Source organism: Neophocaena asiaeorientalis, unplaced genomic scaffold (genome assembly GCF_003031525.2).
Source record: "Neophocaena asiaeorientalis asiaeorientalis breed wild unplaced genomic scaffold, Neophocaena_asiaeorientalis_V1.1 scaffold268, whole genome shotgun sequence".
Classification (NCBI taxonomy): domain Eukaryota; kingdom Metazoa; phylum Chordata; class Mammalia; order Artiodactyla; family Phocoenidae; genus Neophocaena; species Neophocaena asiaeorientalis.
The window spans coordinates 2325805-2343709 of NW_020173979.1; the positions used below are offsets into that span (position 1 = coordinate 2325805).

Sequence of the window (17905 nt, forward strand, 5' to 3'; positions counted from 1 at the left end):
CATCACGTTGCATCACAGATTCCCCTCACACGCACAGCCCCGGCAGGACACTGGGACCTGTCTTGGCCACACATCCACAGATCGGCAGGGTCAGCCCTGGTTCTGCACAGTGCACCAAGGCCAAAATAAGAGTGAGACACAGAGGGGCCCCTGCGGGTGGCAGGCCTGGCTGGCCGAGGGAGGTCAAGGTTTGGAGGCTTGCTCTTAACTAAGTTCCTTGCTACTGCCCACTGTGGATCTGCTCATGGAAAGTTATTAGGGATAAAAATGAAAGAAAAGAAAGGATCCAGGCATGATTCCTGAAATGCAATTATTTTTTTTTAAAGGAGTGAGAAAAAGTATAATAAAAACTCATCTGATGATCCAGATTTAAGATTTGACTGCTGTAATGAACTGTGTGCCATTAACTGGCCTGATGCTTGGAAAGTCACAGAAGGGACTGCCTGATGCAAACTGCTTTGACACCATCACCCCGGGCTTGGAGTCAGCATGGGCTCATCTTCCCAAAGATTTCAGATGCCTCTGGAAATTTCAGGATGAGGATCAAGGAGAAATGGACTTTAGCACTTTTCATTTATATTGGGTCCCATGTTTCCATGTAGCTTATCTCCTTTGCTTCCACGGTAATCTGTGAGGCAAGTAAGCCCACTGTTATTGTCTTTTCTTTTCTTTTCTTTTTTTTTTGGCTACACCACACGACTTGCAGGATCTTAGTTCCCTGACCAGGGACTGAACTTGGGCCCCCAGCAGTGAAAGCTCGGAGTCCTAACCAATGGACCACCAGAGAATTCCCGTATTGTCTTCTTTTAACTAATGAGGAAAGGAAAGTCCAGCGGCCCCACAGTCCTACAAGTACTTTGTGACAGAACTGAGACCGGAACTAAAATCTGGAAGCGTGTACTCCCATTACCAGTTATAGGAAGCTAGGTCATTGAGACCACCTGCCATTCTACTGAGGATAATTAGCAATGTTGCAGAACAAGCAAATTCTTAAATGAGCAAGTGGAAGAAATTTATGAATTTTCTTGTAATATATAAAGAAGAGAAATATGGCTAATCTCTGTCTGTCACTTTCCCTGGCATATTTAAAATTGGAAGATTATTAATAGACTCAAAGGCAGTAACAAGATTACCCTGCCCCTCTTCTTGGTAAATGTCAAAACAAATTATTACTTTTTATTATTACTATTAGTCCTATATAGTGACTGCTTTGCCTCAGGTGGGAGGATTTATCACTAAAGCATGCAAAGGTAGAATAAACTGAAAGGAAAATCTATATGTGCTTTTTTTTAGAAGTGGTTTCATTGTAAGAATTTTGTCTGCCAGAATATCTTTTGAGAAAGAAAAGGGGTAAATCCAGTGAAATATATTGTCAGCTTAAGTTGTTGTTGTTTATAAACACTTGTTTATGTTTTTAATAAAACTGAAGATTATTCAAAGTAAAAAGCAAAACAAACAAAAAACGTGCTTAAAGACATCAGAGAGCTAACAAAATAATACAGAATTACCACCCAGGATACAAGGGAAGAAGGACGTCCAGAGCAGTGAGCCCATTCTTCGAGCTGCTTTAAGACCTGGGGGCAATTGCTAATTCTGCAAGTGATGGCTGAGAGGCTGAGTGGCACTTCTGACAGCCTCAAAGGGAAAAGGGAGCAGAGAGGGAATCTGAGGCCCACCAAGAGTAGGATTGGGACTTGCCTTGGATTGGAACTCCAAAGGGATGCTCTCTACAAGTAAGTGCAAACCAGAAGTAGACAGGCCCTTGCAGAGACTACAGCTCAGCTTTAGGTATTCCAAAGCCCTGAAGTTAGATTTAAGTAATCCTTGATTGTTGGTGGCCCAGGAACCTGGCAGAAGCAAACACAAACCTTCTCAGAAGGAAAGTTATAGGTCTCAAACTGATTCTGCAAGCAATTTTGCAAAAACAATGCCCAACACACAATAAAAAATACTAAGGCATAAAGGACACAAAGCAGTATTTTAAAAAAAAAGAAAAACAGGAAAATCAACAAACAATAGAAACAGACCCACATAAGCTCTAGATATTCGCATTAAAGTAATTATGCTTACCACATTCTAGGAAATAAAAGAAGTAAAACATAAAACTGAGAATTTTGGCAGAGAACTGAACTCTATAAACAGAGCCAAACAGATATGTTAGAAATGAAAAACATGATAACTAAAATTAACAACTCAAAGGATAGTTTTAGTTTAAAGAAAAAATTGGTGAACTATATTAGGTCAGAAGAAATTACCAGAAAACAGTAGGAAAGACAAAAGGATAGCAATACAGAAGATAGGGCAAGAGACGTAAAAGACAGTGAGATCTCACATGTGTTATTAAGAGCCCAGGGAGAAGAGAGAGGGAAAATGTCAGGAGCAATATTTGAAGAGATAACAGCTGAGAATTTTCCAAAAGTGATCAAAGACATCATCATACCACAAATTCAAGAAGCCTTATACAAATCCCAAGCAGGATAAATAAAAAGAGGTCCACACTTAGGCACATTTCTTTTAAAAGACTGCTGAAAACCAAAGATGAAGAGAAAATCTTAAAAGCAGCTAGAGGGGCAAAAAAGATGGATTACCTAAAAAATAGGAGCTGGAATCAGGCATTCAGCTGACCTTCCATCAGCAACAATGGAAACCAGAAGGCTATAAGACTGCATCTTCAATTGGTCAAAAGAACTCAAGTCCCCATCTACAAATCTAGCGCTCTTTCTGCTATACTATGTTGCCACCCAAGCTTTCATTTCTTAGTGGCTTCTAGAGCTAGACAAACCTGAGTTCAAATGCTAGCCATTGGATGCCAAGCCTCTGCTATCTTTCCATACAACACGGAAGAGAAAAATTTAATAGAAAATGTATAAGCGTCTGGTACTTAACAGCTCAACACAATTGAATCCCTGCTCCCTCATTTTTTTTTTTGTTTCTCCCTGAGACTCTGATATCCCCTCAAATAAGCATCATTGCTAAATTTTGTTCCCCTTCTCTCGTTTTTTCTTGTACGGTTCAAGTCCTTGTGATTTGCTGAACCATAGTTCCATTACACGTATTTAAATTTTCTTAGAGAATGGTCAGCTTTCTCTCACCATCCTGAGTGGTATTTCTTCTTGAGCTCTCCCTATCTGTCCTGTCTGGATCACTCAATTACAGCCCCTCTAAGGCAGAGCTCATCGCTCTGGCCATCCCGCCTCCTGACTGCCACACATGTGAGGTTGATGACCACTTGTCTTTTCTGCAGTGATGCATCAGATACCTGACTGCCTTAAGGTTGGAGCGTAGCTATATTCTGGAAGACCGAAAGCATGAACTTGACCATGGCAAACCTAGAGCTCCAGGAAGACAGTAGCTCCTCAATCACATGACAGTAGGATACCAGTTAACAGTTAGTGAGAACCTACCACGGATCAGGCGTTGCATTGAGCACGGCCGATGCAGAGGTAAGACGTGGTGCCCGCCCCCAAGACACTCCCAGTCCACTGAGGAACAAACCATTTCAACAAGTACCAAAATAAGGCGTGATGGAGTTAGAAGGAGGGGGAAACTAACTTGAGCAAAGAAAAGACTAGTCCTGAGCCCTCTTGTGTTTCTCTCTTCTTAATCTCATCCACTGCCATGGTTTTAATTACCATCTGTACACTGATGGACTCCACATCTGTACAACTCCAGACCCAGAAGACAACTGCCCATTAGAAACCTGGATGGCTATAAGAATCTAAGACTTAACACATTTATAAGAGAGCTATTGAGTTCCTGCTTCATATCCCTCACCACACACGCACACACACACACACACACACACACACACACACACACGCCTGATTTTCTTCAAGTCTTCCCCACCCCCAGAGATGATACTAGTTACCTAAGTCAGGCACTTAAGTACTGAGGTGTTATTCTCAATTCTCCCTTTCCTTCATTCCCCCCAAATCCCATCAGCCCAGTATTGGGCTCTATTTCTAAAATGATCTTATTTATGAGTTTGAGTCCATGAGTTCATTTTCTTCCACCAGAATGTTATCTTCCTAAATGCAGGAACTTTGTTGTTCTTTTGGTTTTTGTGTGGTTTATTTTTACTACTGCATCTCAACGGTGGAACAGTGACTGTCGCTGAACGGGTCTTCAATAAATGTGTGTTACCAGCTAAGAATGTCAGGGAGGGTGTCAGCGGGGAGGTGATATTTGAGCTGGGTCATGAAATATAAGTGTCAACTACTGGAGAAGGAGGAAGGGAACGCCTGGAAGAGGAAATAGTGTGAGCAAAGACAGAGAAGCAATAAAAAGGGCAAAGTATCTGAGAGGCCCAGACCCAGAAGTCAGACATGCTGTGTTCAAATTCTAGCTCGGCCCTTAGCTCTGTAACCTTTTGAAAAGTGGTTTCCCGATCTGAGGAAAAGGGAATTAATTCTAGTACATGCTTCGTAGGACTATGCAGGGAATTAAGTGAGAATGGGCAAAGCACACTGTGAGTATGCCATGAGTGGTAATGTTATTAATACGAATTAATAATAATTACACATGTATAATGAGTCACAGTTTTAATCATTTGATGTGGCTAGAATGTGGGGTGCATGAGAAGCTTCTGGGAGATGTGACTAGATGGTCAGGTTGGAGTCAGAACACTTGAGGTCAGGGGACCCTCAAAATCAGGTAGCAGCAGTGGCCAAGTGACCACAGCTCTGCAAATTGTTCTGTCACTCAAAGCGTTAGGGGATCAGCAAACTCTCACCTGAAAGCGTCCTTCTGCTCTGACACAAGCTAAAGAGCAGTCAGCTAACGTAGGCAGTTCTCAGTGACGACTGTGGCGTATTAGTTGTCTATGGCTGCATAACAAATTATCCCAAATCTTGGCAGCTTAGAAAACAATGAACACAAGAGGGAAGACATATGGGAACATATGTATATGTATAGCTGATTCACTTTGTTATAAAGCAGAAACTAACACACCATTGTAAAGCAATTATACCCCAATAAAGATGGTTAAAAAAAAAAAAGAAAACAATGAACATTTATTATGTCATACAGTTTCTGTGGGTCAGGAATACAGGAACAACTTAGCAGGGTCATTCTGGCTTGGGGGGTCTCTCGTGAGGTTGAAGTCAGTTACAGTCATCTGAAGGCTTAACTGGGGCTGGAAGGTTCACTTTTAAGACTTTTCACCTGGTTGGCAAGTTCATGGCTGTTGGCAGGAGGCCTTAGTTACTTGCCACATAGACCACAGAGCTGCTTGAGTGTCCTTACAATATGGCAACTAGTTTCCCTCAGAGCAAGTGGTCTGAAAGAGAGCAAGGAGAAAGTCACAATGTCTTTCATGACCTAGCACCAGAGGTCATATAGTCATTTCTAAATACCTTATGGGTTACCAGCTCAGCCCTACTCATTGTGAGAGGGACTGGGGGCCTCAGTTCTTCCCCACTTGGCCTCTTATCCTTCCAGAATACCAGGAAGCAAGGATCATTGAGGGCTATCTTGGGAACTGGTTACCACAGCTGGCTAGAATGGAACTGAATTTTTCCTTACTTCCCCATAGATGGAAACAAATAACAATGCTGGAAGAAAAAGTACAAAAATAAAAAGCAGAACAGGACTGCTGAAGGAATAAAGTAATAATAATAGTATAATAATAACAATAATAGCTACTGTTTACTGAGTGCTCCCCTTATATTGAACAAAGACCAAGACCTTTCCATGCTCCATCACAGCAGTTGACAAACTATGGTCTGTGGGTCAAATCTGGCCCACAAACAGGTTTTGGGAAGAAAGTCTTAATGGAACTCAGCCACACCCATTCGAATATGTACTGTCTATGGCTGCTTTCACCTACAACAGCAGCCGAGCAGTTGTAACAGAACCCTTATGGTCTACAAAACCAAAAATATTTACTATCTGGCCCTTTAGAGAAAAAGTTTACCACCCTGGGCTCTATCTCATTAAAACCTCATAAAAACCCCATGAGGCATATGTATATGTATAACTGATTCACTTTGCTATGGGGCAGAAACTAACACACCATTGTAAAGCAATTATACCCCAATAAAGATGTTAAAAAAAAAAAAACCCATGAGGTTAAAAACAATTGTTTACAAAATTTAAAAACCCCTGAAGTAAGTGATATTACTTTCCCCATTTTATAGATGAAGAAACGGAGCATCAGATGTTAAGTGACTTGTCCAAGATGGTATTTATTGCAAGGTTCCTATCAGGGAGCCCGATCTCACGGTCTGGGTTACACTGGGCTTGGACTCTCGGAGATGCTGGCTTTTCCAAGGAGCCATGTGACCTTGAGCAATTACTTAATGTCTTGCTCCTCATTTTTCTCTGCTAGGGATAGATTTTAAAATGTCTGTCCACGGGGAGTGGGAAAGGTAAGCTGGGATGAAGTGAGAGAGTGGCATGGACATATATACCCTACCAAATGTAAAATAGATAGCTAGTGGGAAGCAGCCGCATAGCACAGGGAGATCAGCTCGGGGCTTTGTGACCACCTAGAGGGGTGGGATAGGGAGGGTGGGAGGGAGGGAGACGCAAGAGGGAAGAGATATGGGAACATATGTATATGTATAGCTGATTCACTTTGTTATAAAGCAGAAACTAACACACCGTTGTAAAGCAATTATACTCCAATAAAGATGTTAAAAATAAATAAATAAATAAAATGTCTGTCCAACCATTTTACGGGAAGGTCAAATGATAAATATAAAAGTGGAATGAAAAAAGAGCAAACACTTCAACAAAAAGAATTAGTATCCTTAGCATGTGATGCTAAGGCTTACAAAGAGAAAGAGCTCTGGGAGAAACTCCTAGAGGAGAAGTAGCTCAGTTATCCCTGCAACACAGACCACCCAAAACGTAATGGCTTAAAGCAACAACAATTTATTACTTTTCATGATTTTGTAGGTTGGCTGGATGGTTCCTTTGCTCGTTCCCCCTGAACTCACTTATGCAGCTGCATTCAGCTAAGCAGCACTTCTCAACTAGGGGTGATCTTTCCACCCAGGGGACACTCGGGAATGTCTGGAGACATTGTTGGTGGGTGCTACTTTCACCTAGCAGGTAGAGGCCAGAGATAATGCAAAACATCCTATGGTACACAGGAACCAAATATCAATAGTGCTGAGGTTGAGAAACCCAAACTAGAGAGTCACCGGAGCCAGGAAAGTCAAGATGCCCTCACTCACATGTCTGGCATTGGTGCTGGCAGCTGGCTAGGGGCCTCAGCTCTCCCTCACATGGCCTGTCATCCTCCAGGAGGCCAGCCCAACCTCCTTCCATCATGGTCTCAGGGCAGAGTGCCAAAAGGGCCAGGGTGGGCCTTCCCTGGTGGCGCAGTGGTTGAGAGTCCGCCTGCCGATGCAGGGGACACGAGTTCGTGCCCCGGTCTGGGAAGATCCCACATGCCGTGGAGCGGCTGGGCCCGTGAGCCATGGCCGCTGAGCCTGCGCGTCCAGAGCCTGTGCTCTGCAAGGGGAGAGGCCACAACAGTGAGAGGCCCGCAAAAAAAAAAAAAAAAAAAGAATCCCTGGTTAAAGGGAGCAACCAGATGAGACAAATGTACATGCCCAGGACACTGGCTAGAAAGATGGTAGAGGCCAAAGCATCCCTCCCCCACTCCACCTCGCCTCTCCCTGGTCTCTGGTCATTCACCTGAAACAGAACTCTCTCCTTCATAATGGAGTTTAGTAGAAATAATCCTTTTACTCCCAAGAGAATCGTGCCATCTGTCAAGGGGGCAGGAACATGAGCGGCTATTATTGCACAACAGAGTCTACAGGCCGGGCAAAGAGGAAGCTGGGAAGGCAGCCATCCCTCCTTGGGAGCTGGACTGGAAGAACCAGAGGGCTCTTTTATTTTTGTTTTTTCTACTAAAGATACTAGCAGAGGGACTTCCCTGGTGGTCCAGTGATTAAGAATCTGCCTTTCAATGCAGGGGACATGGGTTCAATCCCTGGTTGGGGAACTAAGATCCCACATGCCACGGGGCAACTAAACCTGCGTGCCACAACTACTGAGCCCACGCAACACAACTAGAGAGAAGCCTGTGCACCACAACGAGAGATCCCACATGCCGCAACTAACACCCTATGCAGCCATAAATAAATAAATAAATATTATTTAAAAGATACCAGCTGAAATAAATGAGGTGGTGGAGGGGCTTCCCTGGTGGCGCAGTGGTTAAGAATCCGCCTGCCAATGAAGGGGACACAGGGTCGAGCCCTTGCCCGGGAAGACCCCACATGCCGCGGAGCAACTAAGCTCGTGTGCCACAACTACTGAGTCTGCACTCTAGAGCCTGTGAGCCACAGCTACTGAGCCCAGGTGCCACAACTACTGAAGCCCGCAGGCCTGGAGCCTGGGCCCGCAACAAGAGAAGCCACTGCAATGAGAAGCCCACGCACCACAACAAGAGAAAGCCCGCACGCAGCAACGAAGACCCAACACAGCCAAAAATAAAAACAAATAAATAAATAAGTTTATTTTTTAAAAAAAGAAATGGGAGGGAAGTTCATATTAAATAAAATGGTTTTTTAAGGCTAAAAAAATTACTAGCAGAGCCCATTTAGAGTTTTTTTTTGCGGTACGCGGGCCTCTCACTGTTGTGGCCTCTCCCGTTGTGGAGCACAGGCTCCGGACGCGCAGGCTCAGCGGCCATGGCTCACGGGCCCAGCCGCTCCACGGCATGTGGGATCTTCCCGGACCGGGGCACAAACCCGTGTCCCCTGCATCAGCAGGCGGACTCTCAACCACTGCGCCACCAGGGAAGCCCTGGAATCTTTTTAAAAAAGTGATACAAATGAACTTATTTACAAAACAGAAATAGACCCACAGACATAGAAAACAAACTTACGGTTACCAAAGGGGAAGGGGGAGGAGAGAGGGATAAATTAGGAGTTTTGCCATACACCTGAAACAACACTGTAAATCAACTCTACTTCAATAAAAATAAAATAAAATAATAAATACATTTTTTAAAAGAAGCAGAATGGGACAACACTGCTACCGGTGAGTGCCAGCAGAAAGCACGCAGAGTGCAATAAGAACCCCTGTCTTTCAAACCAACCCCACCTCCACACACACACACACACACACACACACACACACACACAGTGCTCTGCAGCCTTCAGGCAAAACCAGAGGCAGGACACAGTCAAGTTCCCAGGCTCCCCTTGTGTCCCATCTGATAACTATGCCTCTGGTTTTTTGTTTTTGTGTATTCTGGAAATTACTGAGACAGCTTGTGAGCTGAATACCTCAAGAGTGCTACACAGGGGAACACTGAAGGCTGCGCTGTCCCGGTGTACCAGGGAGCCTCTGGCTGGAGGGGAAACTGCAAGAACAAGGTCTCTCCCACCTCCCGCTCCAGGAACCCTCCCGCCCAGGGCCAGATGGGTCCTCAAGCTCTTGATGGAGGAGGGAGATGTGTGACCCCCAACAGTGGCCACTCAATTCCAGACAACATGAACTTTTCCTGATTCTTAGATAAACCACATGATCCAACAAAAGGACCCATCTTTATTCAGCACAAAAATGGCTCAGCAGCCTGAGATATTCACCATCTCCAAGGCAGGGACTAAATGGGCCACTGGAGAGCGGGGGCACAGATTTGGGAGAGGAGGAGGTCGGAGGACTTTACTGGCATTAAAGTAATCTTTCTGATCATTGGCCCGATCTTTGCACTGTAGAGGCAGCTTGCCAAGGTAGCGAGGCCCTCTCACTGGAGTTATGCCGGCAAGAGGCAAGACATTAACAACCAATTGCTGGGGCATTTAGGAACTAGACAGAGAATTTAAACACAGCAGTTTCCAAACAGGCGCCACCATGAAGACAGGAGGCCTCCCCTGCACTCAGTCCTTCTATTTTATGAATTGGGATTCTTCATAAAATGATCATTTTCAATAAAGGTTCTATTGCTTTAAAACAAAACTTTGAAAACAACTGAACTGGATGACTGCTAAGGTTCCTTCCTACTTTCAGACTCCTTGTTCTGGGTATTAAGTATCTGCGTGCCCAGAATAGTCGATAATACCTGAACCATAATCAACCTCCTTATAATAACCTCTAATATATGAATATAAACTATCCTACAGCATAAACAACCCAACATGACACTGATTTCACCTTCCACTGAAAAAGTTAAGTTCAACCTCCTTGGCTTGAACAGGGGTGGCAGAGCTGCTTCATTATTTACCTTTTACTCTTTGTCGCTATGAGAAAATGGTGATGACATCTTTTTGGCCAGATGGAACTGATGGGAGATTTATGGAGCAGCTGAGAACTGTCAAAGCCAGGCCAGGCCGATCCCACAAGACAATGACCATGGCCTTTTCATCAAGGAGCACGTTGCTTTCTGGAATCCACTAACACAAGAGGTTCATATCTACCCAGTCATCAGCAAGATTATCCCAACACCCCACCAGCTGCCGCCACCCAATCCGGGGGCCTCCGTTCCTGCTCTTGAGGGATGACATGTGAGTGCACAGGACTTACCCATCACCCATCATCACACCACACCACCCCCGCCCCAGTCTGGCACCCACAGCCCTCCCAGAGTGGGAAACTTCATCCAATGCCTTCTCCGTTACAGAGATTTCAGAAATTAGTCACAGAAAGGAGGGAGGGAAGACAGTGGAGGTTTCCTGAAGGAACAAGTAACACGATCTGGGCTGTTTCACCTCGAGGTCACAACAGCTCAGACTGTCCCTGAGTTAGCACTGAGTGGTCAAGAATGAAATCAACCTCTGCAAACCCTCCGCTGACTTGTCCACCATCTACTTTGTACAAAGAGCTTCCTTAAGGCGGGGCCTCCAGCAGATGGGCCTCCCCATTCACTGAGCCTTTCTCTTTGGAAATTTTGATCCTTTCCCCACCGCCAGCCTCAGAAGATGGTCCCAGTGCCCACCCATTATCAGAAAGAGGCGAAGGAATTGGAGACTAGAGTCCAGCATTTGTTTGAAACAAGGGTTTAGAAGAGCTTCCCATCCTTATCTTGTAAAGATACACGCATGGACTCCTGTGGTTTTGGTGATCATATGCCCTACTCCGCATAGGACAGTCCCAGTTTGTTCCTCTTGTTGTCCCAGAATTGTCACTGATATCACTGCCTTTCACTCTCAGAAGTCCCTGTTTGGACAATAAACTAGGCAGTCCCTCTACCTTTGGCCCAGTCACCACCTATGCTTTTCAGTAAGAATCTGGAAAGCCACAGGTAGCCCGGCAAGCCAAGAGATGTGGGGATTTAAAAAAAAAAAAAGCAAGAGATAACGTATATTTCAAAATTAAATTTTAAAAAGCCAAAGCCAAAGAGCGGCGATGTTCGTTAGTTTGTAACAGGGAAACATGGAAACAATCCAAATGTCTATCAATAGGAAATGGTTTAATCAGTCAAGGCTTGTAATATGGAATACTCTCCATCCATTTAAAAGAAAAAGGTGGATCTATATGTACTAACATGGAAAGATCTCCAAGGCAGTTTGGTAAGAGAAAAATAGCAAATGGTTGATCAATGCAACAGGAATGATCCCAGTTGTCTTTTCTTTGTACTTGTGAGTATAGATGTATGAAAGGTCTAGAACAACACCGTCTAACAGGAATATAATGTGAGCCACTATGTAAATTAAAATTTTCAAGATCCATATTTTTACAAAGTGAGATTTATCTCATGGAACCCAATGTATCTAAAATATGATGTAAATCAATATAAAAAATTATTAATCTTATTTTGCTTATTTTGTACTAAATCCTCAAAATTGCACTTACAGCAATCTCAATTCTTAGGACCCACATTTCAAGGGCTCAAAAGCCACATGTGGCTTATGGTTACGGTATTATTCAACAGCTCAGTGCTAGAAGGATGCATACCAGGTAACAAGTTATCTCTGGAGAGGAAAGTGAGATTAGGAAAATGGAGTGATTTGTCTAGGATTTTGAAATTTTTACAATGAGGATATATTCACTACTTATATAATTTTATAAAACAACAAGAACTGGACATTTTTAAAAATAAGGAGCCAGAACATGAGATGTGAAACAAACAAAATCTATGAATGAGCTTTGTGGAAACACAGTATTAAAATCAATGCATCAAAAATAAATAAATAAGAATAAAATCAATTAATCAGCCAAAGAGTGTCTGCATTTTTGTTAAGTTTGGCCACAGCCAGCCTCAAGAGCCATGGGGCTGCATTAGCCTGCCCAGCCGCTGAAAGCCAGCTTCCTGAGGGCCGCTTTGCTTGTTCTCCACCTAGAAACGGGAGCCACGGTGCATCCCTGAGGAGTCTGTCACATCAGAGAGACGGGACACTGCTCTCAAATACTTAGACTGAAGCTCTGTCAATGCGCACACAGGAAAACCTGTGCCATCAGAATAGCCTGGGGAGCCTGTTTTAAAAGCAGACTCTCGAGCCCGGCAAAATAGGTGTTTCTGAGGCGGGGCCCAAGAATCTGTAATATACAAGAACTCCAGGGGATTCCTAAGCCCAGCTAGGACACAAAAGAACATCCTTCTCTTCTAGCCAACTTTCCACTGCCAGATTCCTGGCTAGAATCTGATTCCACCTAGAATCGTGCTGCCAAAAACCGGTGGAAGATAGGAAGTCCACTCAGAACTCCCCTGCCCCACCCTACAGGAAGATGATCTTCTTTCACTGTACGTACTGAATGATGCTTAAAGACCCTGCAACTTAGAAACAGGCCATCTCTTGGTAAAGACTGCCTTATCCAGAATCAGCCCTGCTTCTAACGCTCCAAATCAAAGACTCCGGCTGGTGGACCAAGGCCTGCCCTCAGCCCCTGTTCCTATTGTGGGAATGCAAAAGGTGTTTCTTTCTACTTCCACCATCCAGGAGACTGGGACATCCGGGTGGAAGGTTTTCCCTTAAGGTGAGACCTTGTGTCTATTTGGTTTTTGTTTTTTACATCCTTTTTTTTCCTTCTCTTAAAACAAACCAAACATGCAATTCACTGTTTAAAAGGGTGGAGGGCGCGTGGAGGCAATTTCTTTTTTTTTTTTTTTTTTCCCATTTCAAAAAGCTTTATTGGGTAGTGCTTGTTTAGAACATTTACATTTAATGTAATTACTGATACAGTTAAGATTAAATCTACCACCATGCTATTTGTTTCCTAATTATATCATTTCTTTATTTTTTGCCTCTCTTTTCCTGCTCTCCTTTTCATTAATGGAGTATTTTTAATGATCTCATTATTTACTCTGCTACTGGCTTACTGACTATCCCTCTTTGCTTTACATTTGTAGCTGTTGCTCTAGGGTTTATGCTAAATATCTCCAAATACTATTATACCTCTTCATGTATAGTGTAGGAACATTACAACAGCAAAGTTTTTCCCTCTTCCTATCCTTTGTACTAACTGTTGTACATTTTATTTTTGTGTTATTATTCATGGCCATTTCCATAATCTTTCAAATGTATTTTTAAAATAAATTTATTTTATTTCTTTATTTTTGGCTGTGTTGGGTCTTTGTTGCTGTGCGTGGGCTTTCTCTAGTTGTGGCGAGTGGGGGCTATTCTTCATTGCGGTGCGTGGGCTTCTCACCGCGGTGGCTTCTCTTGCTGCGGAGCACGGGCTCTAGACACGCGGGCTTCAGTAGTTGTGGCACATGGTCTTCAGTAGCTGTGGCTCATGGGTTCTAGAGTGCAGGCACAGGGGCTTAGTTGCTCCACGGCATGTGGGATCTTCCCGGACCAGGGCTCGAACCCATGTCCCCTGCATTGGCAGGCGTATTCTCAACCACTGTGCCACCAGGGAAGCCCCAAGTCTTCCTAGCATCTCAAGCTCAGGAACTTGTGGTCCACAAGTCTCTACTTGCAGTGGTTGGTATTCATATAGAGCTTCCTCAAGCTTTTGAATGGGTGCTAATGAAATATGTTGACCCATTTTGATGTCTGTGGAAAGTGTCACTGGTTTTATAGGTTTAGGTTTTTCAAGTTGCATTTCCAACTGGGTAGATCTATGTTTATGCTGAGCCAAAAGTAGAGCAACAGGGAGATCAGAACTCTCCAGTTCATCTAAAAAAGCCTGCTTATTCTTCCTTTTTAGAATCTGCCGCAGTTGTTCTTCTTTTTGTATAAATAGTCTTCTTTGTTCATTTTCCTGTCGTTCTACCTCTAAAGCTTCTTCCAATTCCTCCTGTTCCCGAGTCGGCTTTAACTTATTTTTCTGAATGACATCTTTGTTTTCCTTTTGGTCTATCTCCATTTTCTTTTCGGTGTTGTCCAAATCCACGTTGTTGGTCAGGTTGAAAACAATTTCCTCCACTTCTTCCAGGAAATCATTATATTCTCTTAGACTAGGAAAGTCTTCTTCCCTTTTATTGTATATCTTTAGCACGTTTTTCTGAATCTCAACTTCCTGTCAACAGTAGGATCTTCAAAGAGTTGTACCCTGAAGTTGCTCTTTCTAAGTGGAGTGCCACACTCAGGACAGTTTCCAGCTCCTCTCACAAACCTCTCCCCGCCCCGCTGGGGAGGCAATTTCTTCAAAGGCATATTCCCAATAGTGAAAAGTTATTGCTTACATGTGTATAATATCTTTCCCCTGGTTTCTGGTTATTCTGGTCAATAACTTGAAATTGACAGGTGTGATTATCCTCATTAAAAAAAAAGAAAGAAAGAAAGGAGGTTAAGCGAGTTGGGGACGTGTGGGGAGACTCCCCTGGTTTCTGGTTATTCTGGTCAATAATCTGAAATTGACAGGTGTGATTATCCTCATTAAAAAAGAAAGAAAGAAAGAAAGGAGGTTAAGCGAGTTGGGGACGTGTGGGGAGGGAGAAATTAACCTTTACCCTCCCTGTTTGGTCTTGAGCTAGGTAGTGAATACAGAGGGTCACGGTTCATTTTCACGACAACAACGAGAAGCTGGTATAGTTACTCTTTTCATCTTGACAACTAAGGGAAGGAGTTGGCGGGCTCGCAAAGCTAGTGAGAGGCAGATAATCCACTGGACTCCTCCGTTGGTGCTCGAGCCCCTGCTTCACACAGAAGAGTTCCCTCTGACACAAAATGATTTACTGCCTACTTCACCCCCACTCAGCCACATTTAGCCGATTAAAAGAAAGGCCCTCTCACCATAGTTAAACAAGTAGATGAACGTTTTCATCAAAGCTAAATGTCCTTTAATCACCTGATGCCCACTCTCCGATTGGGATTGACATGTATACGCTGATGTGTATAAAACTGATGACTAATAAGAACCTGCTGTATAAAAAAATAAATAAAATTCAAAAATTAGAAAAAAGAGAAGTAATCACAATGTCAAGTATGTAATACCTTTCACTTCCACCTTGAAAAGCATGGATATTAAAGTGCTAATATAAAAAAAAAATCATCTGATGCCCACTCTCCTTCCCTGACACCTGGCCGCTGTCAGGCTCCTAGTAGAGGAGAGAGAGGAGGGAGAGGAGAGTTTTCCTTCGCCTCACCCACAGCAGCCCTCCGAGGCCAGGCTGGGGGCATTCCGTCACACCTGGGAACTCCTTTCCCTGGAAGTTTCTCCCCGACACCCCCCATCGACACCTCCATCACCATCTCTCTTCGCTCTCAATCTCTCTTTTCTCTTTCAACCTTCCTTCCTCTCTTCCGGTCCTCTAGGAAAAGCAACCAGCAGCTAAGGCAGCCCAGCAGAATGAAGAGCGGGCAGACGGACCCGTGTGGGGGGCAGCCTCGGCAAGTGAGAAGGTCAAGGTGAGGTGCAAGAGAAGCGAGAGCGAGGAGGAAGCCCGGGAGCGGGGCGTGGCCTGCGCCGCGGTGACAGTCTATCCAGATGTTCTCTTGGTGCTGCTCTGCCTTATCTCTCTTCAGAGGGAGGAGACGCCTCTTAGATCTAAAGAGTGCTGGGTGGCGCTCACCACGGAAACCCGAGAAGGTTCGGCACCCAGGCCCAGGCCCAGTTCTCCTGGAACCCCCCCTCACCCCCACCCCGCCCAGGATGTTGCCCCAGGATGTTGCCGGGGCCTGGACACCATCTCCGACACTTCTGCTGCAGCTCTAAATCTGACCATGTTTGCTTCATCCAAGGCTTTCCCTTCTGCAGGTCTGAGCCCCCAGATGTAACATCCCTTGGTTGTCTCCCCTGAGCCCCCCGAGGAGGGAGACATAAGCAGGTGAACCTGATCAGGGCGCACTGGAAGGCTGAATCACAACCACGGAAAGATCCCCTTCCTGTGCAGGAGGCACTGCGCACGCGCAGAGACTTCGCTCAAAGTCACTGCTGGGTGGGTTTCAAATGATCGATCCGAAAGCATCTGCTGTGCACCCACAACCTGCCTGGAAGTGTGTTAGAATGTATTCTCTGCCCTCAGATACCTGGAGACAAGGTAACGCACGGGAAGAAAGGCACTTCCTAAACGGAAAAGCAGCGCCCAGAGGCAAGGGGTTACTCTTACTCTGAGCAATTATTTTTATGCTTACTGTAGTACTATAGCTTTATAGGTGGAGCAACAAAATGGTTTCTCACCCCTCCTCTGCTCCTCACCCCTACATTCCCCAAGCTCCACTCCAGCTTACAACCTTTGCCAACGCCACTCTAGAATGTTTTTAAAAGATGAGGGGGGAGCCCTTCCCTGGTGGCGCAGTGGTTGAGAGTCCGCCTGCCGATGCAGGGTACATGGGTTCGTGCCCCGGTCGGAGAAGATCCCATCCCAAAACTTAGTGATATGAAAACAACCATTTTATTATACTCAGTGATCCCGTGGGTCAGGAATTTGGACAGGACATAACAGGGATGGCTTGTCTCTGCTCTAGGAAGCCTGGGGCCTCAGCTATGAAAACCGGAACAGCTGGTGCTGGAATCATCTGGAAGCTGCATCACTCACAGGTCTGGCTCCTGAGCTGGAATGACTAGAAAGCTGGTTCATCCGGAACTGTCAGTCAGCGGACTTACACGTGGTCTCTTCCTATGGCTTGAGCTTCCTCACAGCATGGTGGCCTCAGGGTAGTCAGACTTCTTATGTGGTACCTCATGGCTCCAAGAGCAAATGTTCCAGCAAACAGAAAAACAGAAGTTACATGGCTTTTTCCGATCTAGCCACAGAAGTCAGGTGGTGTCACTTCTATAGTATTTTACCAGTTATATTGATTGAAGCAGTGTCAAACGTGCCCCACATTCAAAGGGAAAGGATATACCCACCTACCCCACCCCCCATGGGAGAAGGGCCAAAGAATCTTTGCTTTACTACACTGTCTTCTTTAATTCCCAAACAGTCAGCTTTTGAAGAAGTATGAGTAATATTCCCATTTTACAGATGGGAACATCGAGGTTCAGGGAGGTTAAACAATGCAAACCGCCCTACTCCAAAGGTTGAGCTCCAAATCACTGCCCACAAGACTCACCACCTGGCATTTCTGATGCCTTCCTTTATCCTGGATGCTCCCCAAAACCACCCCCAGCCCAAACTCCAGGACCCTTCTTTCCTCACCTCTTTCTGTTGGTTTACCTGCTCTGAATTCCCTTCTGTCCTGGAAGTAGCCAATGATACTTCCACCTCCATCCCATATCCCATCTTCACAAGCTTTGGGGCCCAGGATGGAAATTTCAAGGAAGGCAGCCCTCCAGGTTTGACCAATCTCTAATGTCAGCCACTTGTGGGCTCTTCATGGTCTTTTAGGCCAGAGTAGGAACAGCCTTTGTCCTATGGAATCCCCACTGACTCAGGGCAGCTGGTTCAGTGGCCTGGGGCCCTGATGCACCCAGACTTCATTCTGCCATTGGCCCATGGCCAGTCCTAACTGGGAAACAAAACCCCACCACTGTTTGAGTATCTCCTTTATATATTATCGTCAGGTGCCTTAAAATAAAAAAGAAGGCTTTAGGAAGACAAATGGTAAAAATACTGGTAGCATACACTAAAATGACAAAAGGATACTAGCTAATATAAAGAGCTCATAAAAAT

The 17905-nt window shown here is 44.6% G+C and overlaps 1 protein-coding gene across 1 annotated transcript in view; it reads right to left on the reverse strand.

Moving 5' to 3' along the window:
• The window catches only part of LOC112405086 (CDK-activating kinase assembly factor MAT1-like), a 63886-nt gene extending 49382 nt beyond the window's left edge, over nt 1-14504 (reverse strand). The window contains 3 exon segments of the mRNA XM_024753369.1: nt 13759-13901; nt 14013-14369; nt 14372-14504. Of these exon segments, the coding sequence (XP_024609137.1) occupies nt 13759-13901; nt 14013-14369; nt 14372-14504 (633 nt within the window).
• Nucleotides 14505-17905: the final 3401 nt, after the last annotated feature.